We start from the raw sequence: 12434 nt of genomic DNA on the forward strand, positions 1-12434 counted from the left end.
ACGAAGACCAGAAACGGGATGAGGCTCTATTTTAAAAACACACAGTGGGCACTGATGGAATAAGATACTTGTAGTCACCTTTCATTAAGAATGACTGGGGACATTGATGTTTCAATGTGACCCACTAAAAATACTTCCTTTATATCAGAGTCTGGTGCAGTTCCATCATTTCACAGCAGGGAGAAAACTTATCATTATGCAGAAAAAAAGGAGAAAAGAATAAACCTTAAAGCCATAATTTTTTAGGATCTGAACTGTTCCCCATGACAGTTAATTCCAACAGTGATCTGATACTCTTCTCAATTGCCCTTTTAAACAGCAGCATTTAATATTTGTTTTAGATATCAGGAATAAGCATCCAAAAAAAGTGATCATTTGCTACATCTAAAGGTCTCAATTCCAGATAATACAAATAATATTTCACAGTATCAAGACATTTCAACTAAGACCCTCTTCCCTGTATTCCAACCCCAAGGGAAATTTTCAGAAGATTTCCGGTCTATACTATCCCCCCTCCATTCTTTCTATCACTTTACTTGACTGGTTGTGACATAAACCAAACCATTTTGGCCAAGATGACATCCACTCCCTTCAATCTTGAGATAAGAACATGGAGATTCAGAACAGAAGGGTGACTTGCTCAAGAATGCACACTACTTGTAGCATCAGGGAAACTAGAACCCAGGGCTCCAGCTTTAAGCATATATTGATACAAGCACAGGTAGCACTGCAGACAGATCCACAACCCTGCTTGAGGTGGCTGAACTCAAAGACACTGGCCTGGATGACTGTAAGGCACCATCCAGCTCTGAGGCGAGCTGATCCATTCTGCAATTCTGTTCTTCACATCAAATGTTTCTGATGCAAAGATTTCTACATTGGGTCACACATTTCTTTAAAAAAGACACATGCAACACGAATAAAGCAGCCAGCTCAATGATCTGGGTAACTGTTATGAACACCACTGTACCACAGTGCTCTGGAATCAGGCTGCTGGCTTCCCACTACATGATGGCTCAAAAACTCTGGGAGCTCAGAAGAAACTTAACTTCTCGGCATTACCATTTCTTCCACTGTAGCCCTCGGGGTTCCTGTGAGGACACCCTGATGTATTAAGGACACCTAAGCACATGGTATGCGCTCAGTAAACAGTAGCTGATAAACACAGCCTTGACCTTGGGGGCTTTAAGGTGGAGTGAGGATCCTTGGTTCCTGGGTTGCGGGCTCCTGGCCACCTGTCCACCTCCCCTTTCCTCTAGTCACCAATTCTGTATCACCTTGTCCCATCAGCATTTCTAAATTCTGCCTTCTTCTTCCTCCTTCATTCTCTTCTATCTCCTCTCTGCCCTCTCCTTCTTTTCCTCTCTCTCTCACAATACAGCAAATCTTTACTGTGGGTTTCTGTTTTCTCTAAAACTGTGCTGAGAACCTCCAGGAGGTTTTTGAAGGTACCTGTGACACTGCATCCCTGTAGCTCCTCTCTCTCCAGTTCTTTTTACTTACTGGGCATCTGGGCAAGATTTTATTTAAAGAAATAGTTTCCAGGCTTAAAAAAAAAAAAATGTTGAAAACCACTGGTTTAGCATTGGCCTGCTCCGTGTGCAGAAGGCGCTGTGCCAGGCGGTCACTTCACACCATGGGCTCAGGAGGTCAGCTTTCCACGGCCTTCACCAGCCAATGAGAGCGCACCCGACACAGGGTGTGATCAGAAAACCAACACAGGACCTCTTTTTTAAATTGTCTATTCTTCTCAGCTTAAAAAGAGCGTCTCATCTGTTTTTTATATTTTTGGTTCTTTTCAGCTTAAAAAAAAAAAAGCTAAATTTGCAGCTGTAACAGGTGGCTCAGGGTACTGACATCTAAACTAAATAAAAATCTAAGCTAAATAAGAGTCACTGGACTCTTAGTTCATTTGAAGCACATACTCCTCTATAAAGTATATCGAACTTTCATGCCCAACAGAAGCTCCCAGGAATATAAATATAGCATCAACCTCCCTGGGTAGATTAAAAGAAGCCTAGTAATTACCAACACCATCAAGACACATTTCTTTTTCTTTTTTAAAATAATTAATTAATTAATTAATTAATGTATTTATGGCTGTGTTGGGTCTTTGTTGCTGCGCGCAGGCTTTCTTTAGTTGCGGCGAGCAGGGGCTACTCTTCGTTGCGGTGTGCGAGCTTCAGTAGTTGTGGCGTGCGGGCTCTAGAGCGCAGGCTCAGCAGTTGTGGCACACGGGCTTAGTTGCTCCGCGGCATGTGGGATCTTCCCAGATCAGGGCTCAAACCCGTGTCCCCTGCCTTGGGAGGCAGATTCTCAACCACTGCGCCACCAGGGAAGCCCAAGACACATTTCTAACGGGTCTCCGTTCCCAAGTCTTAGCAGAAAAGTAAGTATTAATCAATAATAATGAAAACAATTTTAAACCAAACAGTTGGAAATAGCTAAAATATCCCAAAACACACAGGACCTTAATACTGAGTGATCCTGTCACCTGAACTCCTGGGCTTGAAACAATACAGAATCTTTTCTCGTCTTCCACAGTTAATGAAAATCAATCTCTTTCCAGCAGGCAACTTGAATGGGCAAGGCTCTAGGATACAGGACAAGAAGGATGGTTCATGATCATTCCTGGGAGCTACTCATCTTACCTAATGTGGTATCTCCTGAAGTCCCATTGCGTCCTGGACTTGAGTATGTGCTGTTACCACCTGTTTGATTTGCAAGACTCATCTGCCCATTTTCCATCTTACTCGTTACTCCAGTTGTGTCGTTTTCCCAGGTTAGGGTCACACTGGTTGGACTGATGGTAACAGCTTCTGTAGGACTGGGTTCTATTTTAATATTGTTTCCCAAAAAAAGGAAAGAAAAAAATTATATTTCGAAAAGAAATGTAAGAGTAGGGACTGCTCTGTATGTCTACTTTCCAGAAGTGAATTTTGCACCCGTAGAATTTCATTTCTCTGTATTTGCCTCCTGGACTTCCCTCCAACAAAATACATTTAGATTCCCATATATACATGTATGCATGTGTGTTAGTGAAACAGAAGGCTATAAAACAAAGATAAAAATAACAGAGGGTGGCCTTGTTGGCCATGACTTGAACATGGAGCTAAATCTGTACAGAAGCTGACATAAAAGAGACCTGAGACGGAAAATAAGTCTATCTCCTGATTCTCAGAAAACACTGCTTATGGAGAGGCGTATACAGTGCAGAAGCATGTGATAACTTTTTTTCCAAACCCAGATATTAGGAGGAAGCTCCACAGTTCTCTGGCCTAAAGATGGCCTAGGACAGAATGGCATAAAGAGAAAAGAGCTGGTCTTGGAATGCAGACCTGGATGTAAGGCACTGCCCTGCCCCTTAGCTGTGTGACCTGGAATTAGTCCCTTAAAACATCTCAGTCTCAGGTTCCTCTGCTGACAGCTCTTAAACACAGAGGATTATTATTAAGGCACCCTGAAATTGTAAACAAAGTCATTGGATTTGGACATTCACAAATCAGGGCTCAGAGTCCAATCCTGGTGGCCACTAGCATGTGATTGTACTCGAAGTCATCTCACTGCTCTGAACCTCACTTCATCATCTGTCAAATTGTAGATGTACAGGATCTTAACACAATGGAAGCCATGATGGTTATTAACAGTAACTAAAACTTCAAAATGGATGCATCCTAATTACAGTCTAGATGGAGGAGTAACAACTAGAAACAGAAGTTACCCTTATTGCATAGGCAATAAGGCCTTTCTCAAGGACCCAGGGCCTTCTCCCAGAAGAATAAAGGTGGTACAGGTAACACCACTTCAGCATGCATGTGGCCTTCAAATGACAGCATGGAGAGTGTGCCTGACCTGGAAACTGGGAGATGCAAACATTAACCCAATCAAAGAAGAAGGGCAGGGGCTTCCCTGGTGGCGCAGTGGTTGAGAGTCCGCCTGCCGATGCAGGGGACACGGGTTTGTGCCCCGGTCCGGGAAGATCCCACATGCCGCGGAGCGGCTGGGCCCGTGAGCCACGGCTGCTGAGCCTGCACGTCCGGAGCCTGTGCTCTGCAACGGGAGAGGCCACGGCGTTGGGAGGCCCGCGTACCACAAAAAAAAAAAAGAAGAAGGGTAGGAGAGAAAATAAGAGAAAAGAAAAGGGACCAGGCACAGAAGGATCTGGTGGCCCACAATTCAATAAACTTCATGCCAGAAAGCCCCTCAGACTTGAACCTCCGCTTTATAAAGTAACCAGTTCACAGTGTCAGAGTAGCAGTTTGGCAGGTTATCACTGTGGTGCCATTTGCAATCAGCAGTGATGATGGTGGTGAGGATACTGATAAAACAATAGCCACAGTTACAGCATGAGAGCAGCAGGAACAGCAGCAGTCCTATTCTGGGTGCTGGCTGGGTCCCAGGCACTGCGCCAGGTGCTGTGCACACTTTTTCTCATTTATGCTTCACAACAACTTCCTGAAGAAGGCTATGGCACCATTTTAAAGAAAGAGAAATATGTCAAGAACTAAATTTGGTTGATTCATACAGGGATTCTGTTTATACAGGGAAAGACTTTTAAAAAGCATTTGTGTGTGTGTGTGTGTGTGTGTGTGTGTCATACCACATGGCTTACAGGACCTTAGTTCCCCAACCAGGGATTGAACCTGCACCCTCAGCAGTGAAAGCGTGGAGTCCTAACCACTGGACCACCAGGGAATTCCTTAGAAAAGGAAGTTCTTAACTTTCAATAGTTCAGCAAAGTACACCTTAAAATATCTTTTAAAAATATGTGTGTGTATATGTATGTATTTTTGGTAATAAAGATGAAGAAATTGAGGTCTAAGAGGACCAATGACTAGCCCCAGGTCATACAGTGAAACACTGACAGACCCAGGAAGCAAACCTGGGACCCTGATTCTCAGTCTGCACTCTTAACCACTACACCATCGCCGTACTGCTCAAACATGAAGACACTGACATTCTCTAAAACCCACAATCCATCCCAAAAGAAAAGTCTCACTCACGTATTTGCACTTCTTGGCAGCAGGTACTAGAGCCATTTGAAAAGGTGAAAAGATAGTGCAGCCCAGGAACCAGCCCTGAAAATGAAGTCTTCCCATCACTGTCTGCTCGGGGAAACTGCTGACTCTGGCCGCTCAAATCTGTTACATTTATCACTGAAAAGTTTCCTAGTGCCTCGATAGATTGAATCTCACTGGTTGTAGATGTGGATTCAACCAGATGGCAGCGGGAGCCTAGAACACAGGAAAAGAAGAATGAAATGCAAGCTAATAAAATGGCACCCCCCACCATACACCAGCCACACAACAGACTTTTTTATTATAATTTTTAAAACGCATCATAGTTCCCTCATCTCCCTTTCCCCACTTTACACTATCACCTCTACACACAGATGTCTTCTTCTCTTGCACCAGTGATTCAAGCCTGCACAAGGAACCTACCAGTTTACTTACCAAACTGATTAACAAGGAAGAAAAAGCAATTGTAGAACTCTTTCTATTGTTTTCACAGGCTTTGCATAATTACTGTTATTAACTGAGCTTTTCTTTATTAGAAGGTTTCAGCAAGGTCTGCCCCCTTTGTATGGCGCCGTGAGAACATTCTAATTATTTTATCTCTATGGTTCACAGACTTTGAGATTTTACCAACCAGGGGAAAAAAAATAGTCCTTGAATTTTGAGGACAGACAAAAGCTACCAGTTTTTATTTTTTCAAAAACGTACATTAAAAAATTACCAAATACAGGGCTTCCCTGGTGGCGCAGTGGTAGAGAGTCCGCCTGCCGATGCAGGGGACACGGGTTCGTGCCCCGGTCCGGGAAGATCCCACATGCCGTGGAGCGGCTAGGCCCCTGAGCCATGGACGCTGAGCCTGCGCGTCCGGAGCCTGTGCTCCGCAACGGGAGAGGCCACAACAGTGAGAGGCCCGCATACCGCAAAAAAAAAAAAAAAAAAAATTACCAAATACTATTAATTTTATTTCTTATGGAAATAAATAATTTTATTTCTTAAAGAAACGAATTATGATCCAAAAAATTGGTAAGGACATAATCCCAGAATAAATGGTGATTTCAACTGAATATATTTAGTTTCATAAAAAACTTATTATACTGTCCCTATTTTTCTCATTTTACTATAGACCTGGGAGGACTTCAGTGGACCAGCAACTGGGATTCAGCCCTCCACGTGGAAGCAAAATATCCAGGAGGCTACGTCTGGTTTTCCAAAGGTTATGCAAAGCCTGTACACCATTTTAAAAATCATGTGGTAATGTAGCAACACAAGAAAATAATTATGGAATAACAGTACATGAAATAAATATAAAAGATACTGCATTATGAAAACTAAGTGGTTTTTTTTTGATCACCTACAGATGTAGGCTAGAAAAAAAATCACAGAAAAAATATTTTTTTATTTGTCAGGATTGCACAAATAAAAAATTTTTTCTTTCACTTGCTGTTTTCACCCTCACCCCACTTCTAAAGAAAAATTGGAAACTAAGCAAGTTTTAGCAAATTAGCATTTTCTGTGATTTTCACGTTGCTGTTAGTGTTGCTGTGTCCATCGGGGGGCAGTAGCGAACAACATAAGAGTGGAATGGGAAGTGGTACTTACAGTCACCTGTACACACAATCTGTAACAGAAAAAGAAAACGGAAGTCAGCAGATTCATTCAGCCACGGCAAATGCAAATCAGAAATAAAGCAGTTGGGAATTTAATAACTGGGGCGGGGTGTTAAATACACTAGGCAAAGGCCTGTTGGCCAGGATTAGGGTGTAGGGCCACTGAATAGGGGAATTCAGTGTAACCGCGGGTCAACTACAGACAATGGAGACCAGACAACTGTCGGCAGTGTTTTTTCCCACTGAAACATCCAACAAGAGCAACTCCCCAGGTCAGCACTCCTTCCTGTCACTACATTGTGCACTGAGGCAGAAGGACATCGAAACAAGAGTTGAGATTCTCTGGGTCAGAAAGAAAGGAAAGCAGGACCATCACCCCATCACCCCTTCCCCAGAGCCACTTCAGGTCGAGCAATGGAGGGTATAAAGCCAGATGCGTGACCGAAGAAATCCACCGGGTTTGAGATTTTCATTGTGCAAAAATTCATCTTCTATCAGTAGGTGGCAGTCATCTTTTTTTTTTTCAATCATACGGCAATCAGCTTTGAGAAGAATAAATGTTTGAAACAGAGGGACCTTAAAGATTGGCTAGTTGACAGTATCTCAATGTGCCATCTTTAGATCCCTGGGGATCCTCAAAGGTATTTATCATGATCCATATATTATTTCCCCACACTTTAAAAACCTAAAATATTTCAAGATTGTTCATTCTGTTGTTTAGTTCACACACCTTTTTGGATATTCCAAAGTATGGTCCTTGTAAAGAAGAAAATATTCAAAAGGGACTCTAGTGGAAAGAAGTGTCCTCCAACCTCCCATCACACTTAGAATAAAATGCAAACTCTTAACTACAGCCTATGTGGCCTCTCTGATCTCATAGCCTCTCACACCCTTTACAATGTTCTTGAAGCTGATTCTCCCTTGGAGCCTTTACGTATTGATTCCCTTCTCCAAAAACACTCTGCCCCCAGACCTTCCCAGACTGTGGCCTCAGATGCCACCTCTTCACGGAGTCCATGCCCAACCAACCAATGGAAATTAGCCCCACTCACTCTCCATCACATCACTGGTGAGTTTTCTCCCGGCATTCACCTCAGTTACTGTCAGTCTCCTCCAACTGAAATGTACACTCCACGAGAACAGAAACCACGTCTATGCCCGTGCCTAGAATATTACACACAGTAGGCACTCAATAAATGCCACGGAAGGGAAGAATGAGACTCTCATTTTGGAGAGGAGGCAACCCCTAAGGCCCAGAGAAGGGAAAAACTTGTCCAAGGTCCCACAGCAAGGCCAAGGCCTGTCAGGTCCCAGGAGCCTGATTAACCAGGCCAGTATTCCTTCCACTTATCCTGAAAATTTGCATTTATCAAATGGAGAAGATAAGAACAGCAACCTTCGTTTTCATCTCATGAGATACGTGGACAGATGGGGGGTGGAGGGGAGGGGCCTGGCCCCTGTCCTGTCTCCCAGTGACCCAGGTGCTAGTACTCAAAGGAATCCAGTACTCTCCCTCTCCTCACTCCCTACAAGCCGGGGGTGGGGACGGGAAGCCCTGTTGATTCCTTTCCTACTCACCCCCCCTCTCAAACGTTCCATTCCCACCACTGCACTGTACCCTCAAGCCCTCCTCATCTCAGGCCTAAACTTTTCCAGCTCATCTTCCTCCCTCCAGGCCCTGCCCCTCAATCTATGCTATGCATCAATCCATGTCATCCAGGATGGACCACAAGAGAGGGAGAAAAAGGAGGAGTCAGTTGCTAGTGAAGTAGCACAGGGCAACAAACTTTTTTTTTGCCCATTAGTTGGAAAACATTAAACTACATAACCTCATGACCCTAGGATGGCATGCCCTGGCCCTTTGCAATGTGATTATCTCTCTGCCTGGGCATCTATGTGTTGTGTCCTCACCTGGAATCCATTCAATCATCCAACCATCCAACCAAAGGTTGCCTAAGACATGAAAGATCTGGCTCCTGTCCTCAAACTGTTTACAGCAAAGTAAGGGAAATAAGACAGGTCTGTAAAAAAGTACTTGAAGGTAGAAAGTACTGACAACTCGTTTAACAAGCGATTCTCGCACACCTGCATGTGTCAAGCGCTGTGCTAAATAAAGCCCTAGAGCTAAAGCAGACGGGCTCCGAGTCACAGGAGGCCATGGCGGAGGGAGAGAGGAGGACAGACGGAGGATGCCCTCGGGCAGGTACCACTCACTGAGGGCGTACATGAAGGTGAAGAGTGTCTGTGCATCTCAACCTGTGTCCTTTACAGTCCGAGACTCAGTAAACTTTGAGTGGCTGATAGTCACTACACAGGACAACGTGTCAAAGAGCTCTGAGTTCTACAGATGAAAGTTCGAGAATCATGGTCGTGGCAAAAAGGTACGTTTCCAAAGATTAAAATCATATGCCCAGAGCACTGACTCTGCCAGGCACTGTCCCAAATGCTTTCAGATATTAACTCACTTAATCCTCCAAACATTACTAAAAGGGAGGCATGGGTCCCTACTGGGCTGGTGAGCTACAGCACCTGGATCTGAACCCAGAGAGTCTGTGTCCTAAACCACTAGGCACACTACCATCCAGGGTAAAGCAACTGGCGAGAAATGTACCAGGACTTAGGGAAGGTTTAAAAATTAATTTCAAGAGATATTATCAGTGTGCTTCTTTGACAAATCCAGGTACAGTTCCTCCTGGCAACCCTCCCAAAGAAGTCCCTATGTGCCAGGCATACACACCAGCTGGTATCTTTTTGAGGCTCATCATGTAATAGGAGCCAGAGGGATACACACTACATCACATGGTTTCATGTCTTTTTGGCCTCACTCCCCCTTCTGTTCCCTCATCTTGACCTCACTAGGCCTGGACTTCCCAAATAAAGCATTAGCAGTTTAATCCTTGCCTTAGGACCCAGGGGACCTAAAGGATGCAGACTAAAATGAAGGACAAGAGCACCTAAGAGAAGTCTGCAAGGGGTCTCTTGGGGAAGAGCTTCCTCACTAATAAAAAGGAATTAGATGGAAGGAAACACCATCCTGCTTCGCTGGACTTCAGCAGATCTACCCATGATGCCTGGAGCCGCTGCAGCCACTATGTGACAAGGAGGGAAGAATCCACCCACCTGCTGAGGATGGCTGATGAGGGGAATGAGATCCTGGATCCTTGCACTGCCAAGTCAAGCAATTTTAGACTCTTTCTGCCTCCAGACTTCTTGCCTGGGGAGACGCAATACCCCTTATTATTTAATTACTCTTGTTTGGGTTGTCTAAGATTTGCAACCAAAAGAACACTATTTGACACAACAGCAACCACAAAGCAAGGTGACTAATTTTCACATTTTTATAGATTAAAAAAAAGTGAAAGGTCAGTGATCTGTCATCAAGGGTTACAGAGCTGGTCAGTGAGAGGTAAAGCCAGGAGGCAAGTCCTGGTCTGCCAGGCCCCCAAACTCTTCCACTGACCACAGGGGGGAAAAAAGAGCCTTGCAAACAACACCCTACAAGTTAACTGGCATGGAGGATGCCTCATGAGTACTTTTTAAAAGAATACAATCAACAGAAAGCTCATCTTCCTGAAGTTAGCTCAGAGCCTAGTTGTGCCTGGGGGTGAAATGGGAGAAAATTTCCGCAGATTCATACACTGAGCATCAGAGTTAACTAACTGCAGAAAAGGGAAGTTGGGGACAACTTTTCAGCAGTGACAGCTAAACGTGGTGATGAGAATTATCTCAGCTTCTTCCCCTTCTAAGAGGACCCCAAAAGGCACTGGTAGTTGTTCACCGAGAAGGATTCCACAAAAATCGTCCTGCTTCCAAGTGCCTTCCTTCACCTGGTCCCTCACCCAGACTCCAAATCCAGGTAGGGAAAGAAGCAAGCATTCCGCAGGTTCCAACCCATTTAATCCTCACAACTCTGTGAAACAAGAACAATCATCCCCATTTTACAGATGAGGACGCTGAGGTCAGAGTAGACCTTAGGTCACAGAGCTAAGAAATTTCCCAACTGTCTATTATGAACTCGTCCCAGGCACAGGAGGGAGAAGTACTTCAGGGTGGAGAAAAACCAGCACTTGCCGCTCTCTACCTCCCTCTAGGCAGAAATTAAACCAGATAAAGTATGCAGAGCCAGGCCCAAGAGCTAGGGGCACATCTAGCTCCCAGCCTTCTCCCTCTTGGTTTCAACAGGCCCAGCAATCAGAGGTTATGAATGAGCTCACCCTGTCTAAGCCTCAGGGGACACCAGAAGCCACAGCCCCTGTGCCCAAACTGCAACAGGGGACAGTGATTGCATAAAAGATGGTGGAGGTCAACTGCAGCACGATTCGCAATGGCTAAAAGGTGGAAACAACCTAACAGCAGATTAACAGAATGTGGTATACACATACAATGGAATACTATTCAGCCATAAGAAGGAATGAAACTCTGATACATGCTACAATGTGGATGAACCGCAAAAACATTATGCTAAATGAAAGAAGGCAGACACAGAAGCACACATAGTGTCATTCCATTTATATGAAATGTCCAGAATAAGGAAATCTATAGAAACAGAAGGCAGATTAGTGGTTGCCAGGGGCTAGGAAGAGGGGAAAGGGAGAGTGATTGTTAACGGGTACTGGATTTTCTTTGGGGTGATAAAAATGTTCTGAAACTAGACAGAGCTAGTGGTTACACAACATTGTGAATGTCCTAAATGCTACTGAACTGTACACTTTAAAATGGTTAATTTTATGTTGTGTGAATTCCACTTCAATTTTTTTTAAAAAAAATGATACTACGTAGGTGACTGATTATTATCAAGCTCAGCCATTGGGAGGGAGGAGGGAAAGGAAGCTTCCGGAAGGAAGAGGTTGGGGTGGGAGCGTGGGGAGGAGAAGAGGAACGTAATAAATAGAGAGGTTTTGAAAGGTGGATTTGACAGCCGAAGAAGGGGGAATGAACCCCCCCACCCCGAACTGGACATCAGAAAACATCGGGTGGGCAGAACAGCCTTACCAGAAGCACTGTGGGGACCTCCACTTCCGAATGCATTCTGAGGATAAAAAGGAAGGAACTCAAGTTTACTGAGCACCTACTGTGTGTCAGGCGCTGAGCTGGGCTTTCTACAGACCTTGTCTGAGCACAGACTCATGGGATCTTGGGCTCTGGAACTAGACCACCTGGGGGAAATCATTCAGTGCCACCATTTACTTGCTGTGTGACTTTGGGCAGGTAGCTTAACCTCTCTGTCCCTCGGTGAATACATCTATAAACAAGGATGATAATCATACCTGCTTTGTTATAGTGAATATGAAATTAAATGATCTTTTTAAGCTATGACCATCATCATCACCTTTGAATCTTCACAGCAACTCTGCAAGGTATTTTTATCTCCATTTTACAGATGACAACACCAAAGCTCAGATCCTACTGATAAAACCAACGGGCAATCTGAAACTCATACTTTCCAAGTGTATAAATAGTTGAACAATAACTCAGTTACAGAGGTGGGCACTGAGGCACAGAGACAGTAAGTGGCTTACCCAAGGACATACAGCCAGCGAGGAAGCACCAGAAACAGAATCCAGGTCTTAACCTCAACCATTCTAGCCAAGATTCCCCAAAGCCTTCTCTCCTGGGATGCAGACCCAGATGGAGTACTCATAGCTTACCCATCTTCTCGCTACCACCCTGCAAAGTCACCCACACAGGTGGCTCAAGGCTTCTGCAGGCCCCATAACTGGGCAAAAGGAGCAAACACTGAGAAGAGAGATTAAGCTCACTGTCTTAGGAGGAAGACATGCCAACATACGAAAAAAGAATATAATACTGTCTT

At 44.4% G+C, this 12434-nt stretch overlaps 1 protein-coding gene across 1 annotated transcript in view; it reads right to left on the reverse strand.

Annotated features, from left to right (window-relative positions):
* Positions 1-12434, reverse strand: part of PTPRJ (protein tyrosine phosphatase receptor type J) — a gene marked incomplete at both ends in the record, with an annotated part of 172380 nt that overhangs the window by 49559 nt on the left and 110387 nt on the right. The window contains 3 exons of the mRNA XM_079708004.1: positions 2652-2834; positions 5004-5234; positions 6615-6633. Coding sequence (XP_079564130.1) covers positions 2652-2834; positions 5004-5234; positions 6615-6633 — 433 coding nt within the window. The remainder of the gene's footprint in view (positions 1-2651; positions 2835-5003; positions 5235-6614; positions 6634-12434) is intronic.

This window comes from Hyperoodon ampullatus (assembly GCF_949752795.1).
Source record: "Hyperoodon ampullatus genome assembly, chromosome: 7".
In the NCBI taxonomy this organism is placed as follows: Eukaryota; Metazoa; Chordata; class Mammalia; order Artiodactyla; family Ziphiidae; genus Hyperoodon; species Hyperoodon ampullatus.